The sequence below is a fragment of the Sinocyclocheilus rhinocerous genome, unplaced genomic scaffold, assembly GCF_001515625.1.
Source record: "Sinocyclocheilus rhinocerous isolate Xijiao unplaced genomic scaffold, SAMN03320098_v1.1 scaffold75, whole genome shotgun sequence".
Lineage (NCBI taxonomy): Eukaryota > Metazoa > Chordata > Actinopteri > Cypriniformes > Cyprinidae > Sinocyclocheilus > Sinocyclocheilus rhinocerous.
In genome coordinates this window covers 65,820-81,885 of record NW_015632455.1, presented here as the reverse complement: position 1 = coordinate 81,885, position 16,066 = coordinate 65,820, and the positions used below count along the sequence as shown (strand labels likewise).

At 37.1% G+C, this 16,066-nt stretch overlaps 1 protein-coding gene across 1 annotated transcript in view; it reads left to right on the top strand.

The window, feature by feature from the left end:
• svep1 (sushi, von Willebrand factor type A, EGF and pentraxin domain containing 1) overlaps positions 1–16,066 on the top strand; it is a 77,918-nt gene that overhangs the window by 8,153 nt on the left and 53,699 nt on the right. Inside the window, exons 2-3 of the mRNA XM_016555162.1 lie at positions 13,143–13,398; positions 14,868–15,044. Of these exons, the coding sequence (XP_016410648.1) occupies positions 13,143–13,398; positions 14,868–15,044 (433 nt within the window). The remainder of the gene's footprint in view (positions 1–13,142; positions 13,399–14,867; positions 15,045–16,066) is intronic.

The following is a 16,066-nucleotide window of genomic DNA, read 5'->3' as shown; positions in this document are numbered from 1 at the left end:
GTGTGTGTGTGTGTGTGTGTGTGTGAGAGAGAGAGAGAGAGACAGTGTCACATCACAGTGGAGTCAGCTGTCTTAACCGTGGCTTGTGTACTGCAAACGCATACCAGCTTCATCACTGTGTCTGTCACGCGACTCTGTTGCCCTTTCGGGCTTGAACTGATGGTAAAACTAACGACATTATTAACTGTCTTGATATTTACTTTGAAAGCTTGAAGCTCGTGATTATGGTAAGGGGCGTTACATTTCCGACGTGTGCTTGTGGTGTTCGGCCAATCACAATGCACTGGGTTAGCTGGCCAATCAGAGCAGACTGTGCTTGTCGGAAGGCGGGACTTTGTAGAAAACGAAGCGTTTGAGAGAGGCGGGGCATAGAGGACCTACAATAATGTACAGTATTTGAAAAATAATGTGTTTTTTGAACATTAAAGCATGTCAACATATTCTGTTACACCAAATACACAAAATAATGATCTTTAAAAAAGCATCATATGACCCCTTTAATTACAGTAACGTGAGTAGTTGTAATTCGTTACCTCCACCACTGCAAGTCACCTTTATTTATATAGCACTTTATACAATGCAGATTGTTTCAAAGCAGCCTCACAGTAAATGAACAGTAAAAATAACAGAATCAATTAAGCAAACTTCTTTAAATACAAGAGAAATTCCAATTCTTCTGTAAAACAGTTATGGCAAAACAATAGTGCCATTATACAGCACACGTCAGTTCAATGATGATTCAGTCCAGTTCATAACTGTGTAAAGTTCATCAATTGTGAAACAAGTTCAATTCAGTTATATGTAGCTCTACTGAAGGTAACAGTGTCATTTTTTTTAACTCACTTCAATGTTGATTCAGTTCAGTTCAATAACGGTGTTGATTCTGCAAATTCCATCAAATTATGAAACAAATTTCACTATTGAGACAATAGTGTCATCATTCAGCTCAATTCAGTTGTTCAAATGTTATTTTCATCCGAAATTGTCAGTACAGTCAAATTCATAATATTTTTTACATTTAAAAAAAGGGGGAAATGTGGAAAAAAATGGGGAGCGGTTGAACTCAAAAAGAACCACTGAATGAGAGAGCCTTAGTGGGTCCCGTCTGATAATGTTCCTGCTCATTTGGTAACAAAACTCCACGTAGCTACTGGAGCATAGTTATAGTCACACAAATTGTATTATTGCAAAATAATTTGTCTCGCCTGCAGTTTTCACCTCATGCCAAACCTTTAGTCTGCTCTCACATTATTCCAGCTATTAACCACAACTTTCAGCTCCAGGAGAGCCCTATTCCACACCCTGAGATCTACACACGCAAATGCACTTTGGAACATTTATAAACTGCAAAACGCTTCAACACAGTGATTAGTGGTAACTGGACGCTGGAGTAAGTCAAATATAGAGCGGTGGTGGTGTTCTCAGTCTGACTGCACCACCAGCACAGTCTACTGGCAAAAAATGCATAATATTGTTGAGAGAAAAACGGAAGAAAATAATAGACAAAAGACAGAGTTTCTGTTTATTTTAGCACTATTAATGGCCCCATACAGTGAGGTCACATTTCTGCTCTGAAGCATGAAAAGATAAAAGCATGCGTTTTTCCACCAGCTGCATACATACACCACCAAGAGAGCGTAACTAACATATGTGGAGGCCCACTTCATCATCCTGAATCACCTGCAATTCCCAGATGTTATTTTTATTTTAAGAGACCACTGTGGCTATGGGATTCATAAATGGCAACAGGTGATGTCTGACAATGTTTCAAATTAAGAGTGAAGTTCCACGAATTATGCTTTCATAACATATAAAGTAGGGCTAGTGAGCATTTTTGTTAAAAATGATCTAACAAAGGTCCAAGACAAAACAACAAAATGTGGTAAATTGAGAATTTTTTGGTTATTTGACTGAATTTTGATTGATTTTCACTTTGGTTTCTCTAGCATAGTTAACCCAAACTCATCTGTGACAGTACAGATCATCATATCAGAGAGACTATTTCAAGTGACAAATAGGGCATATACATTAAAAATGTCTTAATAAATAATAAACACAGGGAAAGTCAACCACATGCCAATATTTAAGCAATAAAAAATATTAAAATTCTGCTTTAAATATGACTCACACTTTACAAAATGGCCACTTTCCATACCTGAAAAATATAATAATAATATTTATAAATAATAAAAGGACAAAAATTTGTGTTGCATGTCCTATTATGTTTATAAATGCTTGCAAACTGTGCTGTTTACTTTGAAACCTGCATCTGTATCTTAATGGCAAAACCTTTCTCTCTGTACAATTACAAAAAGAAAAACAAAGGCACTGATGAAAGACTGTAAAGTTCCTGAAGCCCTATTATTTTAAAAATCTACTAAGAAATTTATACCGAGGTTATTATTCTAAAACACTCTAAATTTGAGGAGGCAATATTTTTCTAAAAGAACACAAAGTGTCAGAAGCACTATTTATCTAAAAGAACTAAAATTCCAGAGGCAGATCATCTTAATAAGGGCTCTATGCAAAGGCGCCTGGTCTGTCCTTGTGACCACACTATGATATGAAGGCTAGTAATTGGCAGCTCTGTACAGGCTTTCCAGGAGTCTCACTTTAAATACCTCAGCTAAGGCCACAGTTATGTCCTTTAGAGTTCAAAGCAAAAAGCAAGAAAAAACAGTCAGGTTTCACCCACAACACTCTAAGTAGCACTTGCATGCACTTGCTGTGCATTGTGTGTGTCTGCAATTGTAAACAATCTCATATGTGCTTGTGTACATGTGTGTTGAGGGGGAAGGGTAGGACATACCACAGAGGAGAAGCCACGGAAGTGCTGAAATGGATAACAGTTCAGCCTGTCAACAGCAACACACGGTCTGTTCTCACTGAAAATAGATTCCTCTCTCCCCCATCTGTGCTCTTACTGCCTCACATTAGTGACCTGTGCGCTTCCTAGTCTGGAAAATATCTTACCTAGGTGCTGTTGTGAATTTCTAGATATTTCAGTGACTGTCCTCACAATGTTTTCAAGATGAGAACCAAAGCTAATAGTATGGAGTGCTTTATTTGGCTTTGGTTGTAGCTATACATACAATTTGCCTTGGATGAGTTTTACATTTTATTTTTAATTATTAAGATTTGATTAATTCTCACTGTTGTCTCTTGCACAGATCATCCACAAGTGCAATAATGATCATGAAGGGAAAGCCATTTTTATGAATAAAAACAAGTTTCACAATTATACACAGTGGAGTTACATAATATCAAAATATGCACTGTTGTTATTCACAGGCAACCATGTAGTTATGGACGTTCTAAATTATAATTTGAGCATTTTTTAACTAGCCTACTCCATTTGGCAAAGTGTCTGCAGTCTTTATTTGATAAGCAGATGGGTTCCAGTGCTAGAAGGAGGTTTCTATCAAAAGCCATCAAGAACATGTAGTCTGAATTTTATGGGCCTTTTAAAATCATTTAAATACTCTGTTTTCTAAATAGATATTTTCTTATTATGTTAATGGCGGTGTACAGGATCTATTCAAAACTACATCAGCTCCACATCTATAACTCACTCCACATAAAAACGCTGCCTGTCCTCTCAGTCAAGATCAGTGATATCACTACTTCTCAACCAGGTGTTTTTTAATCAGGTCCAGCTGGGGTGGATTGAGGAACACTGACACTCTTCTGCTCTGGGCCCTTGAGGCTAATTTTTTTTAAACTAAACTGAACGTTGGGGAAGCCCAAACAGAGACAGGATCACTGTAATAGAGAGGAGAGATAAGAGTTTAACTGTCAGAGATTTCTCCTGCTCAGCTTTAGGGCAGAGAACGTCTGCAGCTCAAAAGCACAGCTCTGGTTTAACAGAGAAAGGGAGGCAGGAACAATGGACAGCAGGTGGGTAAACAAAGGATGGGGTCTAAGTTTACATGCACTTACATTTATGTGTTATGATCAGGGTTTGAAATTAACTTTTTCACTCACCAGCCAATTTGGCTACTAAATTTTTAAGTTACCGGCCATTCATAATTTCTACTAGCCAAAAAAATTAAACAAATAAATTATGAAAAAAAGGCCGGAGGTAAGCCAACAGCTTAAGGCTGTCCACACTGGATGCGACAAAGTGACCATTGCAAATCATTTGTACTTTGTCAAACAGTAGGCCTACGTCATAAATAGAACGAGGCATCAGTTTACTGTCGGGGATTTGTCGTGTTGTGCTGCGCCACATCCAGTGTAGGCCGCATCACTGATTATAATGGGTTCTATAGTATTTTGTCGCATCTGGTGTAGACACGATGTGAGTCTTCAGGCATTTTTTGACTTTTCGTTATTGCTTCAATGCAAAGGAAACCAGTGCACCTGCCACGCCATTATTTGTTGCGTAGTGACGGGTACAGGGCTGGACTGGGGTTAAAATTCGTCCCTGGACAAATCCAGCCTACCCGGCCCTCAAGGTCCCCTGTGAATGTTTCGCTGTGTTATAGGGCCTTCAATTGGAGTAAGTAAATAAATAAATAAATGAGGACAAAAACAAATAATGATATATTACTGAATTCACAGCAAATGCAACAAACTAATAGCCTACTGCATTTTTGTCACATAGAAATGCACTTGACAGTATAAGCATTGATTTTGTGCTAGAACATAGGAAATTTACTGCTAATAAATGCTGTCATCCTTTCCTCACCCTCATGTCTTTCCAAACCTGTATGACTTACTTTCTTCTGTAAAACACAAAAGATATTTTGTAGAATGTTACCAAACCATTTTGGTTACTCTTGATTTCTACTGTATGGACAAACATTTCTTGAATTTCTCAAAATATCTTCTTTTATGTTCCACAGAAGAAAGAAATTCATACAGGTTTGGAATGACATGATGCTGAGTAGCCTAAATGATGACAGTTTTAATTTTTGGGTGAACTATCCCTTTAAGAACTTTATACTATTTGTAAATGGAAAACACCTCATTTATAAGTGTCTCTAAATTACAGAGACACTGGTTTTTATCTTTAATCAGGCTCTTACTGAATTAACATTTTACTTAAATTAAAATTAATTAGAATGAAACATTTAAAGATAAATAAGCTATTAAAGTTTGTTTACATTGCAGTTTACCTTGTCATGGCTGTTTTCGGGAAGAACCTTTAATGTTGTCATATCACACAACTGTATAACACAATTCTGTGTCATTTCTGAATGGATCGAGCGATTTGTGCTGTTTATCTCTTATAAATCGTGGCGGAAGCGCAGCGCTGTGCGGGAGACTGATCCCGCTCTGCTTTAACGCGCGGCTGGCGGATGCACCGGGTAGCGCCACTTCACACTTATGGAGTACTTGGCTTGCTTTTTGCAGTTTCGCGTGGGCTGTAATTTCAAAACAGCCTCTAATATGAGGTCTCCCTCGCTTCGGCGATCGGCCCACCGGGAATGTCCCGGTGCTCCCGATGGCCAGTTGCTACATCGCTGGGTATGTTCAAGTAAACTAGATGTCCAGATGCTGCGCAATTAGGCTTATTTAATATATCATGATGAGTCTCGAGTTCAGTATTTACACTAAATCTGCGCAGATTTGGCTTACATGAACTTCCTCAAGAAATTAATTAGTAAACATAATTTACGAAAAGTAACCCGCCAAATTGGCTAGTGATTTGACAGCGTTACCCGCCACAGCTGATTTTTACCCGCATTTGGCGGGTTGGCGGGTGTTAATTTCAAACCCTGGTTATGATGTTTTTATCCAAAGTAACTTGCAATGCATTCAGTTTTTTACTATTATGTCCATTCCCTGTGAATCAGATCTTGCTGTTGCTCTAATAGTTGAACTTGTCTGAATAGTTGAATATTTGCATATATGGGTCTAAATACTAAGATACTTAAAAAAGTTAAATATCCTTATGGAATTGTGCATTTTTACATCTGAGAGAATAACTGTTAAGTAAATGTTCTAAAACATCAATATGAGGTTTATAATTTGACATTTTAAAGTATAATCAGTGGAATCAGTTCATATAAAAGCAACATAATTCTTAAAGCATTAACTGTATGCACAAAAAAGCCATTTAATACTGAGAACAAATATCGTATGACAATATCTGATGCACTCTACAGTAAAGCCAAAGCGTGTTTATTGGTTATCTTATTCATTTATCTGTTAATTCACCCCTTTGTGTCTTTCCTTTTAAAAGAGGCATTACATCACACTGTGGATCAGTTTGTAACACTCCAAAGAGAAAGGAAAACTTGAAATCGCATCATATGACCCCTTTAAGCAATTTACTTAAATAAGGCTAAATGAATTATTTCTTTAAACCACATAGTCCACAAAACTAATATCCTGTATCTACAGTCATCAATTCATGTCTTAGAACCATTTTATCCTAATTGTTTTACCTTCACAGTGTTTTGGTCTCCTTCACAGACATCTGTTTGGTGGCTTGTGGCTTTTCTGTCATTTATCTCTTGTCATTTAGCAAGCCAAGAGTCTGGTTATATTGACGAGGCTTGTTTGGTTTCACAAGTATTTACTCCTATCATTCGAATTGGTTTTGGAATGTCACAATACATTTCATAAAAATAACTGCTCTCTCTCAGTTCTGGCATGAAGATCCAAAATAAGATAAATCTAATTTAACGGACCAAATCCAGACTCTTTTTGCTCTTGCATAACTTTGTTCTTGTACTGAGTTCCTAGTACATGGCTGGCAGCACGAGAGGACCAGAGAGACCAAATTTGCCCTTGCATTAGATGAAATATTGTCAAGGCCTTCTCTCTTTTAAAAATGATTTCCTCTGCCGTCTTACTGTCCTTGGTTTGATAAATGGTGTTTTGACAGGAACCAACTAACCATCCTCCACAAACCTTCTGTCCCGGTATGTTATCCAGACCAATTACACTCCCTTTATTCAAACTCCATCCAACCACGCACACTTGCACATCCTCTTCAATTCACTTCACAGACAGAGAGAACTGTAATAAGGATCTAGGGACTTCCAGCAGTCGGTAGATGTATAGGCCTACCCCATCCATTAGCCCAACGCTCTCTGCTCCTGTCCTTCTAAACAAGGTGTAGCTGGCCGAGTGTGTCTGACATGTTGAGGAAATGAAATCAATTGTAATCACTCAAGGAGAACTAAAGGAGAACATAGTGCACAGTGGGAGGCATATAAACTTAAGGCATGAAACAGGAGTCTCCCATGTGTGAAATCAAACTGTGGTTTATATCTAGGGTTTCAACAGCTCAGCTTTGCAGAGCAAAATGTTTACCCTCAATTTTTTTTACAGGATTTATTGCAGACTTGTGGAAAAAGATGTAGTAATTGCACAGCGAGCTGTTTTCTCCTGCCCAGGACTATTGCTTGAAATGGTTTGGTCCATCTAGTGGGCTTGTTTTTGCAGTGTAGGTTCATGTTGCTGGTATTCTTTGCCACTGGAACCATAACATGTCAAAACAGCTCAGACCTCCAACCAAGCAAATGAATGCACTCCGGTCACATGTTTACTCCATTCTGGAATGCTTCAGACAGAGATATATCTACTAAGAAACTCCACGAACGAAAAGTTTTTTTTCTGCTGCATACTGCTGAGCTGAGCTCAAAAAACTATAACACAACTCAGAACCATCACAGGTTTTTGTTAAGAACACTGTGGTTTTGTTAAGAGGTTACTGACCTGACATCAGCTTTATAACATGGTAAGGTGTCTGAGAGGTTTTGAAATAGAATACTTTGGTGTGATGATCATGGTTCACTAAACATGCCCATTAACCCAATACAGGAACTGAACAGAGGATTATGTCTACATTAGCAGCTGTAAAGGACTTACTGATTAAAGAATGTGAGATTCTGTGCAGACAGGTCGACCCCAACATGGAGACTGCTAGTGCTAGACAGTAGTAGATTATTTGCCTACACTGTAAAATCTAATTAGTTGGGCTTACTTAAAAAAAGCATGCAAACCGATTGCCTTGAAAAAACGAAGTAAAGTGAAATAGGAATAGTATGTTGTACTGACAAATGCTTAGTTAGTATAGTTTACTTACACAAGAGTTCTAGTAACTAAAAAAGAACTGTAGGGGGTACTTGATCCTTTCATTTAGGTTTACTCATGACTTAGTATAGCTACTCACTGACTCCCAGGGTGCATTGCGGCAGAATAAATTATGCAGTTGCTTTGATTTACAGTTGTTGATTTTATTTGCTAATTTTATTTGCTGTCTTGTGTCAGTAGTAGCACAACAAAAAGAGCAAATAAAATGGTTATTGTTACGATTAATGAAAATAAATTAAATTGTTACCATTGGTTTAAGTCTGTGTGTAACTTCAGCATATTACCACACACTACTTAAGGATTATATAAACCCAATTAAAAGCATCTCAAAGTATTTGTGAAAAATGTAATTTGTGAAAGTTCATTAATAAACACACAAAAAATACACTACTGATTAAATAAGATAGTTCACCTTCTAAAAGCAAGCTATTTAATACATTTCTTCCCTTGAAATTAAATAATTATGATTTTATGATGCATTGCTGCATTAACATGAAGAAAATTATAGTATCATAAATGAAGTTCCAAGTGCCCAACCAAAGGGAACGCTAATCACTATAATGGTGAGTTAAAAAATTTTTTTTTTTTAGGAAAATCAACATCAATTTATGAAGTTAGCTTATGTGATGTTCTCAAATATTTCAGTTGTATTGCAAATTCAACATTCAAGATGACTTTGGGAAACGAGTGAATGCAACCAGTGAAAGATGACTGCAGACACGGTTGGGGGTTCGGTGCCTGGCTCAAGGGCACCTCAGTCGTGGTATTGAAGGTGGAAGAGAGCGCTGTACATTCACTCCCCCCACCTACAATCCCTGCTGGACCTGAGACTCGAACTCGCAACCTTTGGGTTGAGTCCGACTCTCTAACCATTAGGCCACAACTTCCCCTTGTTGTGATTCACATGCTGAATGTTTAAGTCTGTGTGTAACTTCAGCATATTACCACACACTACTTAAGGATTATATAAACCCAATTAAAAGCATCTCAAAGTATTTGTGAAAAATTTAATTTGTGAAAGTTCATTAATAAACACACAAAAAATACACTACTGATTAAATAAGATAGTTCACCTTCTAAAAGCAAGCTATTTAATACATTTCTTCCCTTGAAATTAAATAAGATTACAGTTACTTTTATTTTGTAATTAAATTACGTAATTCCATTACATGTAACTAGTTACTTCCCAACACTGTTGGTTCCTTTGTGGCTACTTGAATATTTTAAGTGTCACTCAAAACAGTAAGTAAATTGTTTTATTTGCCTTGAAAGTAGCTGTAACCTAAGTAAGTATAACAACTAAGTAAAGATAACTAATTAAATCTAAGTAAGGTAAACTATTGGATTTTACAGTGTAAATTCAAGTCAAAACTTAAATGTAACCAGTAACATTACGAAAAAATATTTTGCTGACCGATTTAAGAGCTTAAATGAACTGATCTCTCATACCATCACCAATTTCACAGCTGTGTCTAAAATCTTCCTGTTTTCCATCATTCACTGTTCCTTACATGGACATATGCAAATATGCAATATGCAAATATTGTGAGCCAGAGAGGGCTTTAGAGCAAAATTTGATATATTATTATGGGTACTAGTTGATCTTTTTGCAGTATGGGATTGAATAAGTGCACCAGATAATCTCCACTATGATTTCGGACAACAACTGGTCCTTCAGAAATCAATATGCTGATTTGGTGCTCAAATAACAGCATTTATGTCTTTTTTTTTGTTTGTTTTTACTATTGATAAATACTACATATGCATTCTTGCTAAATAAAAGTATTAATTTCTTTCAAAACATCTTACTGACCCAAAACTGTTGAACAGTTCTGTCAAAAGCAGAAACAAATTTTCATCGAAAGTCTCTGGACTTTCTCTTATCACTGACAGCAGAGACTCACAGGCTGCTGCGGCTCCTCTTCTGATGCCTAAAAACATATACTGTACACATGTTAGTGTTTAGATCACGCTAAGTCAGACTGCAAACATTATACAATGTGGTATGCTCAAAGATGTCTGTATAACAAAGCAAGATTAACTGCTGCTGTACTGTATTAATCATACTTGCAAAAAAAACATAGTGACACGTTTAGACATACATAAAACACACAGCTGATCTCAACTGGATAGCATAAGGTCTGGTCCACACTGCAGCTTATTCTGTCTGTGAACTGCTTGTCTAGAGACAAGAAAAGCTGTCTGACTGACATATAAAGTGACTAGCCACTGTCTGTTTAATTTTTATAAGCTACAATTAAAAATAAAGGTTCTTCATGGGCATCAATGGTTCCAATACATTCATGGAACCATTCCATTCCACAAAAGGTTCTTTATAGCGGAAAAGTGTTCTTAAGATTATTAAAATGCTCTTCACACTAAGAAAAAAATTGTTCTTTTAAAACCTTTTCTCAAGACAGGATCTTTGGGGAACCTAAAATATTTCTTCAAATCGCTACAAAAACATATAAGAGTTTATTTAGGGTGGAAAATAGTTTATACTACATGAAAAAAACAAAGTAATCTCTACAAATAATTGTGGAAAACACCAAAAATAGCTAAAAATGTGTACACTTTGTGATTCTGCTGGTTCAAAGTGCTTGTTATATCAGCCTGGTACCTTGTAAACACAACTTTGTTTCCAGGCGGTCTGATAAAAAAATAAAAAAAAACCTGTGTTCTTACTTCCAGAAGTTGCGTTAAGTTCCATTCCACAAAAGGTTCTTTATAGCGGAAAAGTGTTCTTAAGATTATTAAAATGCTCTTCACACTAAGAAAAAAATTGTTCTTTTAAAACCTTTTCTCAAGACAGGATCTTTGGGGAACCTAAAATATTTCTTCAAATCGCTACAAAAACATATAAGAGTTTATTTAGGGTGGAAAATAGTTTATACTACATGAAAAAAACAAAGTAATCTCTACAAATAATTGTGGAAAACACCAAAAATAGCTAAAAATGTGTACACTTTGTGATTCTGCTGGTTCAAAGTGCTTGTTATATCAGCCTGGTACCTTGTAAACACAATTTTGTTTCCAGGCGGTCTGATAAAAAAAAATAAAAAAAACCTGTGTTCTTACTTCCAGAAGTTGCGTTAAGTCAGCCATCACATCAAAGCTTTGTAGACTGAGAAAATATTTTCCAGCAACATGCATCAGACGGTCAGTGTACAGAGGCTGAGCCTGAGACTACTTTACAGGTGACCCTTATGGTCTTAGGCTGCCAAACAGCCTAAACTCAAGTAACTATCACATGTGTAAACTAATTAAAAAAAGGAACTGCAGATTTTGTCACTAGGAGTGAAACAAACAGCCATTTATACACCCATAATGTTGTGATTGCCTGAATTACTTGTAAAGCTTGTTTTTGTCACAAAATACCTTTTAACTGAACTAATTAAATTAGCCACTAATGTGAGTGATTACCCACTACTGCTTTGATGGGGGACAAGATGTGTCGGTTTGCGTATAAAAATCAAGTGGGTTTATAATGTGTAGGAGTGACTACAGTCGTGTGTAATTCTGTGGGTGCAAACACAGTATATGTGGTTGTTAATAACCGTGTCAAATTTCACATCTCAGTGCGTCAGTAGCTGTTTTCTTTCTCCTATTCCTGTGATCTCCGACAGTTGTCTACCCTGCTCTAATAATGTGCAGACATGTTTGTGTACCATGACCACCTCTGACTCATATCTAAAACCCCTTACGCCTTCAGTGTCTTTGAGCTGCCGCCCCATAAATGCCCACAATCACACCCTGTTTTAGCCCGTGGGCCAACTCCCATAGGGCCCCACCACAGTGACATCACTGTGGTGACAACCAGCAGCATCTGTATATTTGTGTCTGGGTCTGTGTGTGTTAGAGAGAGAGGAAGACACAGTGAAAAGCACCAATGCATTGGAGATTCCAGATTTATGCTTGTATAGCTATGTGTGTGTAATTGGAAGTCAGGCCCCAGGCGTAGTAATTATTGTTCCTGTCTGAGATGCTTGAACTGCAGCCAATTAGACAATAAAGAGAAAAGCTGCTCTGTTTTCTACCAGTCCTTGAATTGGCCTTGTCCATTGACTTTCACAACCCCCTCCTCTCTCTGTGTCTGAAGCAATAAGCCAGTAAATTGTGCTCCACTTAGAGCGCCCTTAGAGAAAATTAAGAGATTTTCTCTGTTCCTCAACCAAGCCTCTTAATTACACATGTTTAGACATAAAAAGTCTTGTAAACAAATGTTCATGCACGTGAGTGTAAAATGTAGCTATGTTTGCCAACGAGACAGTCATTTTCTGCTATTTTGGTGGTTTTGTAATGTCAACTGTGTGTTCCAGGGAGAAAGATGAAGCATTATTACAATAGGGGATTTTTGGATGTATAGAAGGTGCTGGTTAAGGAATAGGAAAAATAAAAATCTGTCCTCATCTACTTTTCTATTGAACATAAATCATATTCTACTATCACACTGCAAAATTTTGCTCAGTACAACTACTTGTTTTTCTGCATTAGTAACATTATGATTCCTGTGATTGCAGTGAAAATGATAAATGAGTCATAAAAGTATCACAAAAATGATCATTACACCTTGTGTATTATGTTCTTCTGAAGCCATACAATAGCTAGGCTGAATATCTTTACATCCAACCAAGTTCTCCTTGGGCTGTTCATGAGTATGAATGAATCTTTCTTTTGAATCGGATTTTTTTAAATTAATCTGTTGATTAAGCTCACATACCAGTCTGCATGATTCGTTCACGCAGACTGATCCAGTTCACGAGTTTAACTTACTGATTTTCTCAACGAGAAATTTCAATCTGTTCTTTACATAAAGAAATTAATACTTTCAAGCATTTGTAACTTACTCATGAAATAATTAAAGTGTGTCATCCATGCTGAATTATCAAGACAAAGTGAAAATCATAAATCATTTATATTATAGTAATATAGCAGGCAATGCTTTGATTTATAGGCCTATGGGTGTTTTTCTATAGCCTAGTAAGGACATAAAATTACCATCCCTGTCTACTCTGTACTTTGAGTTATACCAAAATGAACTTAGACACATTGCGGTTCAATGTTTCATGTACTTTTTTTTTTACTCACAGCAAATTCTGAGGCAGTCGCGTGAGAACGCCACGAAGGCGATCTTCCTCATCACTGACGGTTACTCAAACGGCGGAGACCCGCGGCCGGCGGCGGCGGCGCTGAGGGAGAGAGGCGTGGAGATTTTCACGCTGGGCATCTGGCAGGGGAACATACGCGAGCTACACGACATGGCCTCGCACCCCAAGGATCAGCACTGCTACTTAGTGCACAACTTCGCTGAGTTTGAAGCGCTGGCTCGACGCGCCCTTCACGAAGGTGAGAATACAGAATATGAGCTTTTCATACTTGTAATAGTTAAGATTGGGTCATCATTAGTCTTATATCCTTGTCTTGTATCACGATTCACTTTGTTCATATTTACTTCATGGTTCATAATTAATCCTGACTAGTCGTTCACACACAGTCGATTTCCTGTCGTAAACGATTTGTGAAAGTTCTTATTTGCATATTTATGAGGCAGATATATTGATTGGACAAATATAGCACGTGACCAGTACGCAACCCGGATGCATCGGTAACCGCTTTACTAGCCTAATCTTTGTTGGTTTGGAAATGTTCCAAATTTCCACTGGTTGTATTTTGTGTTGATGTTTTTTTGTTGTTGTTGTTGTTGTTGTTTTTTTCAAATGAATGAATGAATGAAAGACGTTTGCTGTCACTATTCGACATGTTAACAGTTTCTCTCAGGGATGTACACTAACAGCGTCAAAGTTTCTGGACTGTATAAAAATAATTAGGTTAGTAAAAGATTATTCCCGGTTTTCTGTTGCCATACAACTCACGGGAACATTTTAGCACCGCTTGGTTTCACACTGTAATACTTTGGCACATCTATTAAAGTAGTGCTAAAAAACCCTGCCAAAAATGGTGGTGTTAAACATTACGTAAACAAGAGTTAAAGTTGGACTTTAAGGAGAGTTTTAAAAGGCGTTAACCAAAGATTCATTGTAAAAAAAGGTATATGTATGTCTATAAAGTATGATGCAGAATTCTCGTGTCTTTCTTCATATAAACCCAAGCTTTACTCAAATTTACCATAACCATAGTCTCCTCTAAATACCATAGTTAACAGCATAACAAACATTATTTTGATGTCAGTGGTGACTATACCAAGCTGTTTTACTGTAATAATTGCATTTGCTGTGATATTTTAACAGAAACTATGGTTACCATGGTGAATGTTTGTTAAGGGAAATCAAAGGCCAATCCAGCTCATTTTTCCTTGAGCCTGACAAATATGAGCCTCTGTTAATCCCAGCGTAAAAGAAAACTGGTACAAAAATAATTCAGTGTTATTATTTCCTTTGGCTGTCTGTCTATAGCAGATTCTTCTTATCAGAGCTCTGAACTCAGTCAGCCACATGAACTCAAAAGACCGCTTTCTTCATGATGACATCACCCACCTACGCTAAACCCAGAGAGAAGATAGTGCAGACTCCTTCAGCTTGCATAGCCAGTCTGTGTATGCCAACATCTGGAGCAATGCATTTGTTTGTATTTAGGGCGACAAAATGGTCCTGCCAAAGCCAAGGTTTTTATAGTTAGTTATGCAGAAGATGCCAATACCGAAACACACATTAAACAAACGCATCTATGCTTACTTTTCCAGAGCCGCTTGGAGTTCAGTTAGACATGAAGAAATAGATGAATTATGAGGCCAAAATTATTTTCTTTTGCATCAGAGAAAAGTGCAGTCTGATATTCATTGCCATTTTCTCTTCCAGATCTTCCAACTGGAAGTTATATTCAGGAGGATCTGGCCCAGTGTTCATCATTGTGCGAAGAGGGAAAGGACTGTTGTGACATAATGGCCAGCTGTAAATGCGGTACACATACAGGACAGTACGATTGTGTGTGTGAGAAAGGATATTACGGAAAAGGACTTCAACATGAGTGCACAGGTAAGGGTCGTGGCCTGTGTGCAAATTTTGTATTTTCCATTTCAGTTCAAAAGTTTTAAAGAAATGGATGGAGTTCCTAGAGACAAGTCCAGTTTATTACTCGATAAATTTGCTCAGGGATGTTTAAGGCTGAAATGTGAACTGAAAGCCAATTCCTCTCCTGAAATGAAGTAAAAGAAACACTTCCACCAAATATCCATAGTGACAGAGAAAACAGCTTACAAATAGATGGGACATTGAAGCGTGATGCCAAAGTGGTGCTTTAGCTCTCATTTTGCTTTCATAACAAACCTATAAACATGATTTAAAACATTCACAATCATCTCTTTGTGCACTGCAAAATACCACATAATATGCTATGTCAACACTTTTTTGCAGCTTACTTAACTTCATTTGAATCTGGCAACCCTACTTTTTGTTCACCTCATAAAACTGCTTGAAGAAAAAGCAATGCTTCATTTGAATTAAGATCTATTTATGTTTACGTTCATGAATTGTGGTTCTATTAAAGCTATTTTTCATGCCGTGGTAAAAATGAACTCATATTGAGACAGTTCTAAAATAATCAGTCTGACTAATTAAACTGAGGAATGAGGTGGTAGGAAAGTGTTAGATGTACAAACATGGGGTGAACTGCAGATTTCATGTGATGGAGAGCTAACCTCCGACAGATGTTATTATTGCACACTTGCTTTCACACTTTGTCGCTTTGTAGTAGTATTTCTTTCTTTTTCTCTGCAGAGACACTTAATATCCATGAGAAGTCATGTGTAAACGCCTTGAAGTCTATTATAAATCTGGTGTTTTGAGAAATAGATTTGGAATAGTGCAAACTTTTACTCACAAATGTCTTTGACTAAGAGTGTTCTTACTCTAAATGATTAGATTTTTCAAAGCTACTACAGCTTAATCAACCTATCTCACCACAAACTAGTCAATGTTGCAATGTTAATAATACATGAAAAAAAATGGTCTGCACTGAGGAACTGGGGCCAGATTCAAGAAACATTCTTAAGAATTAA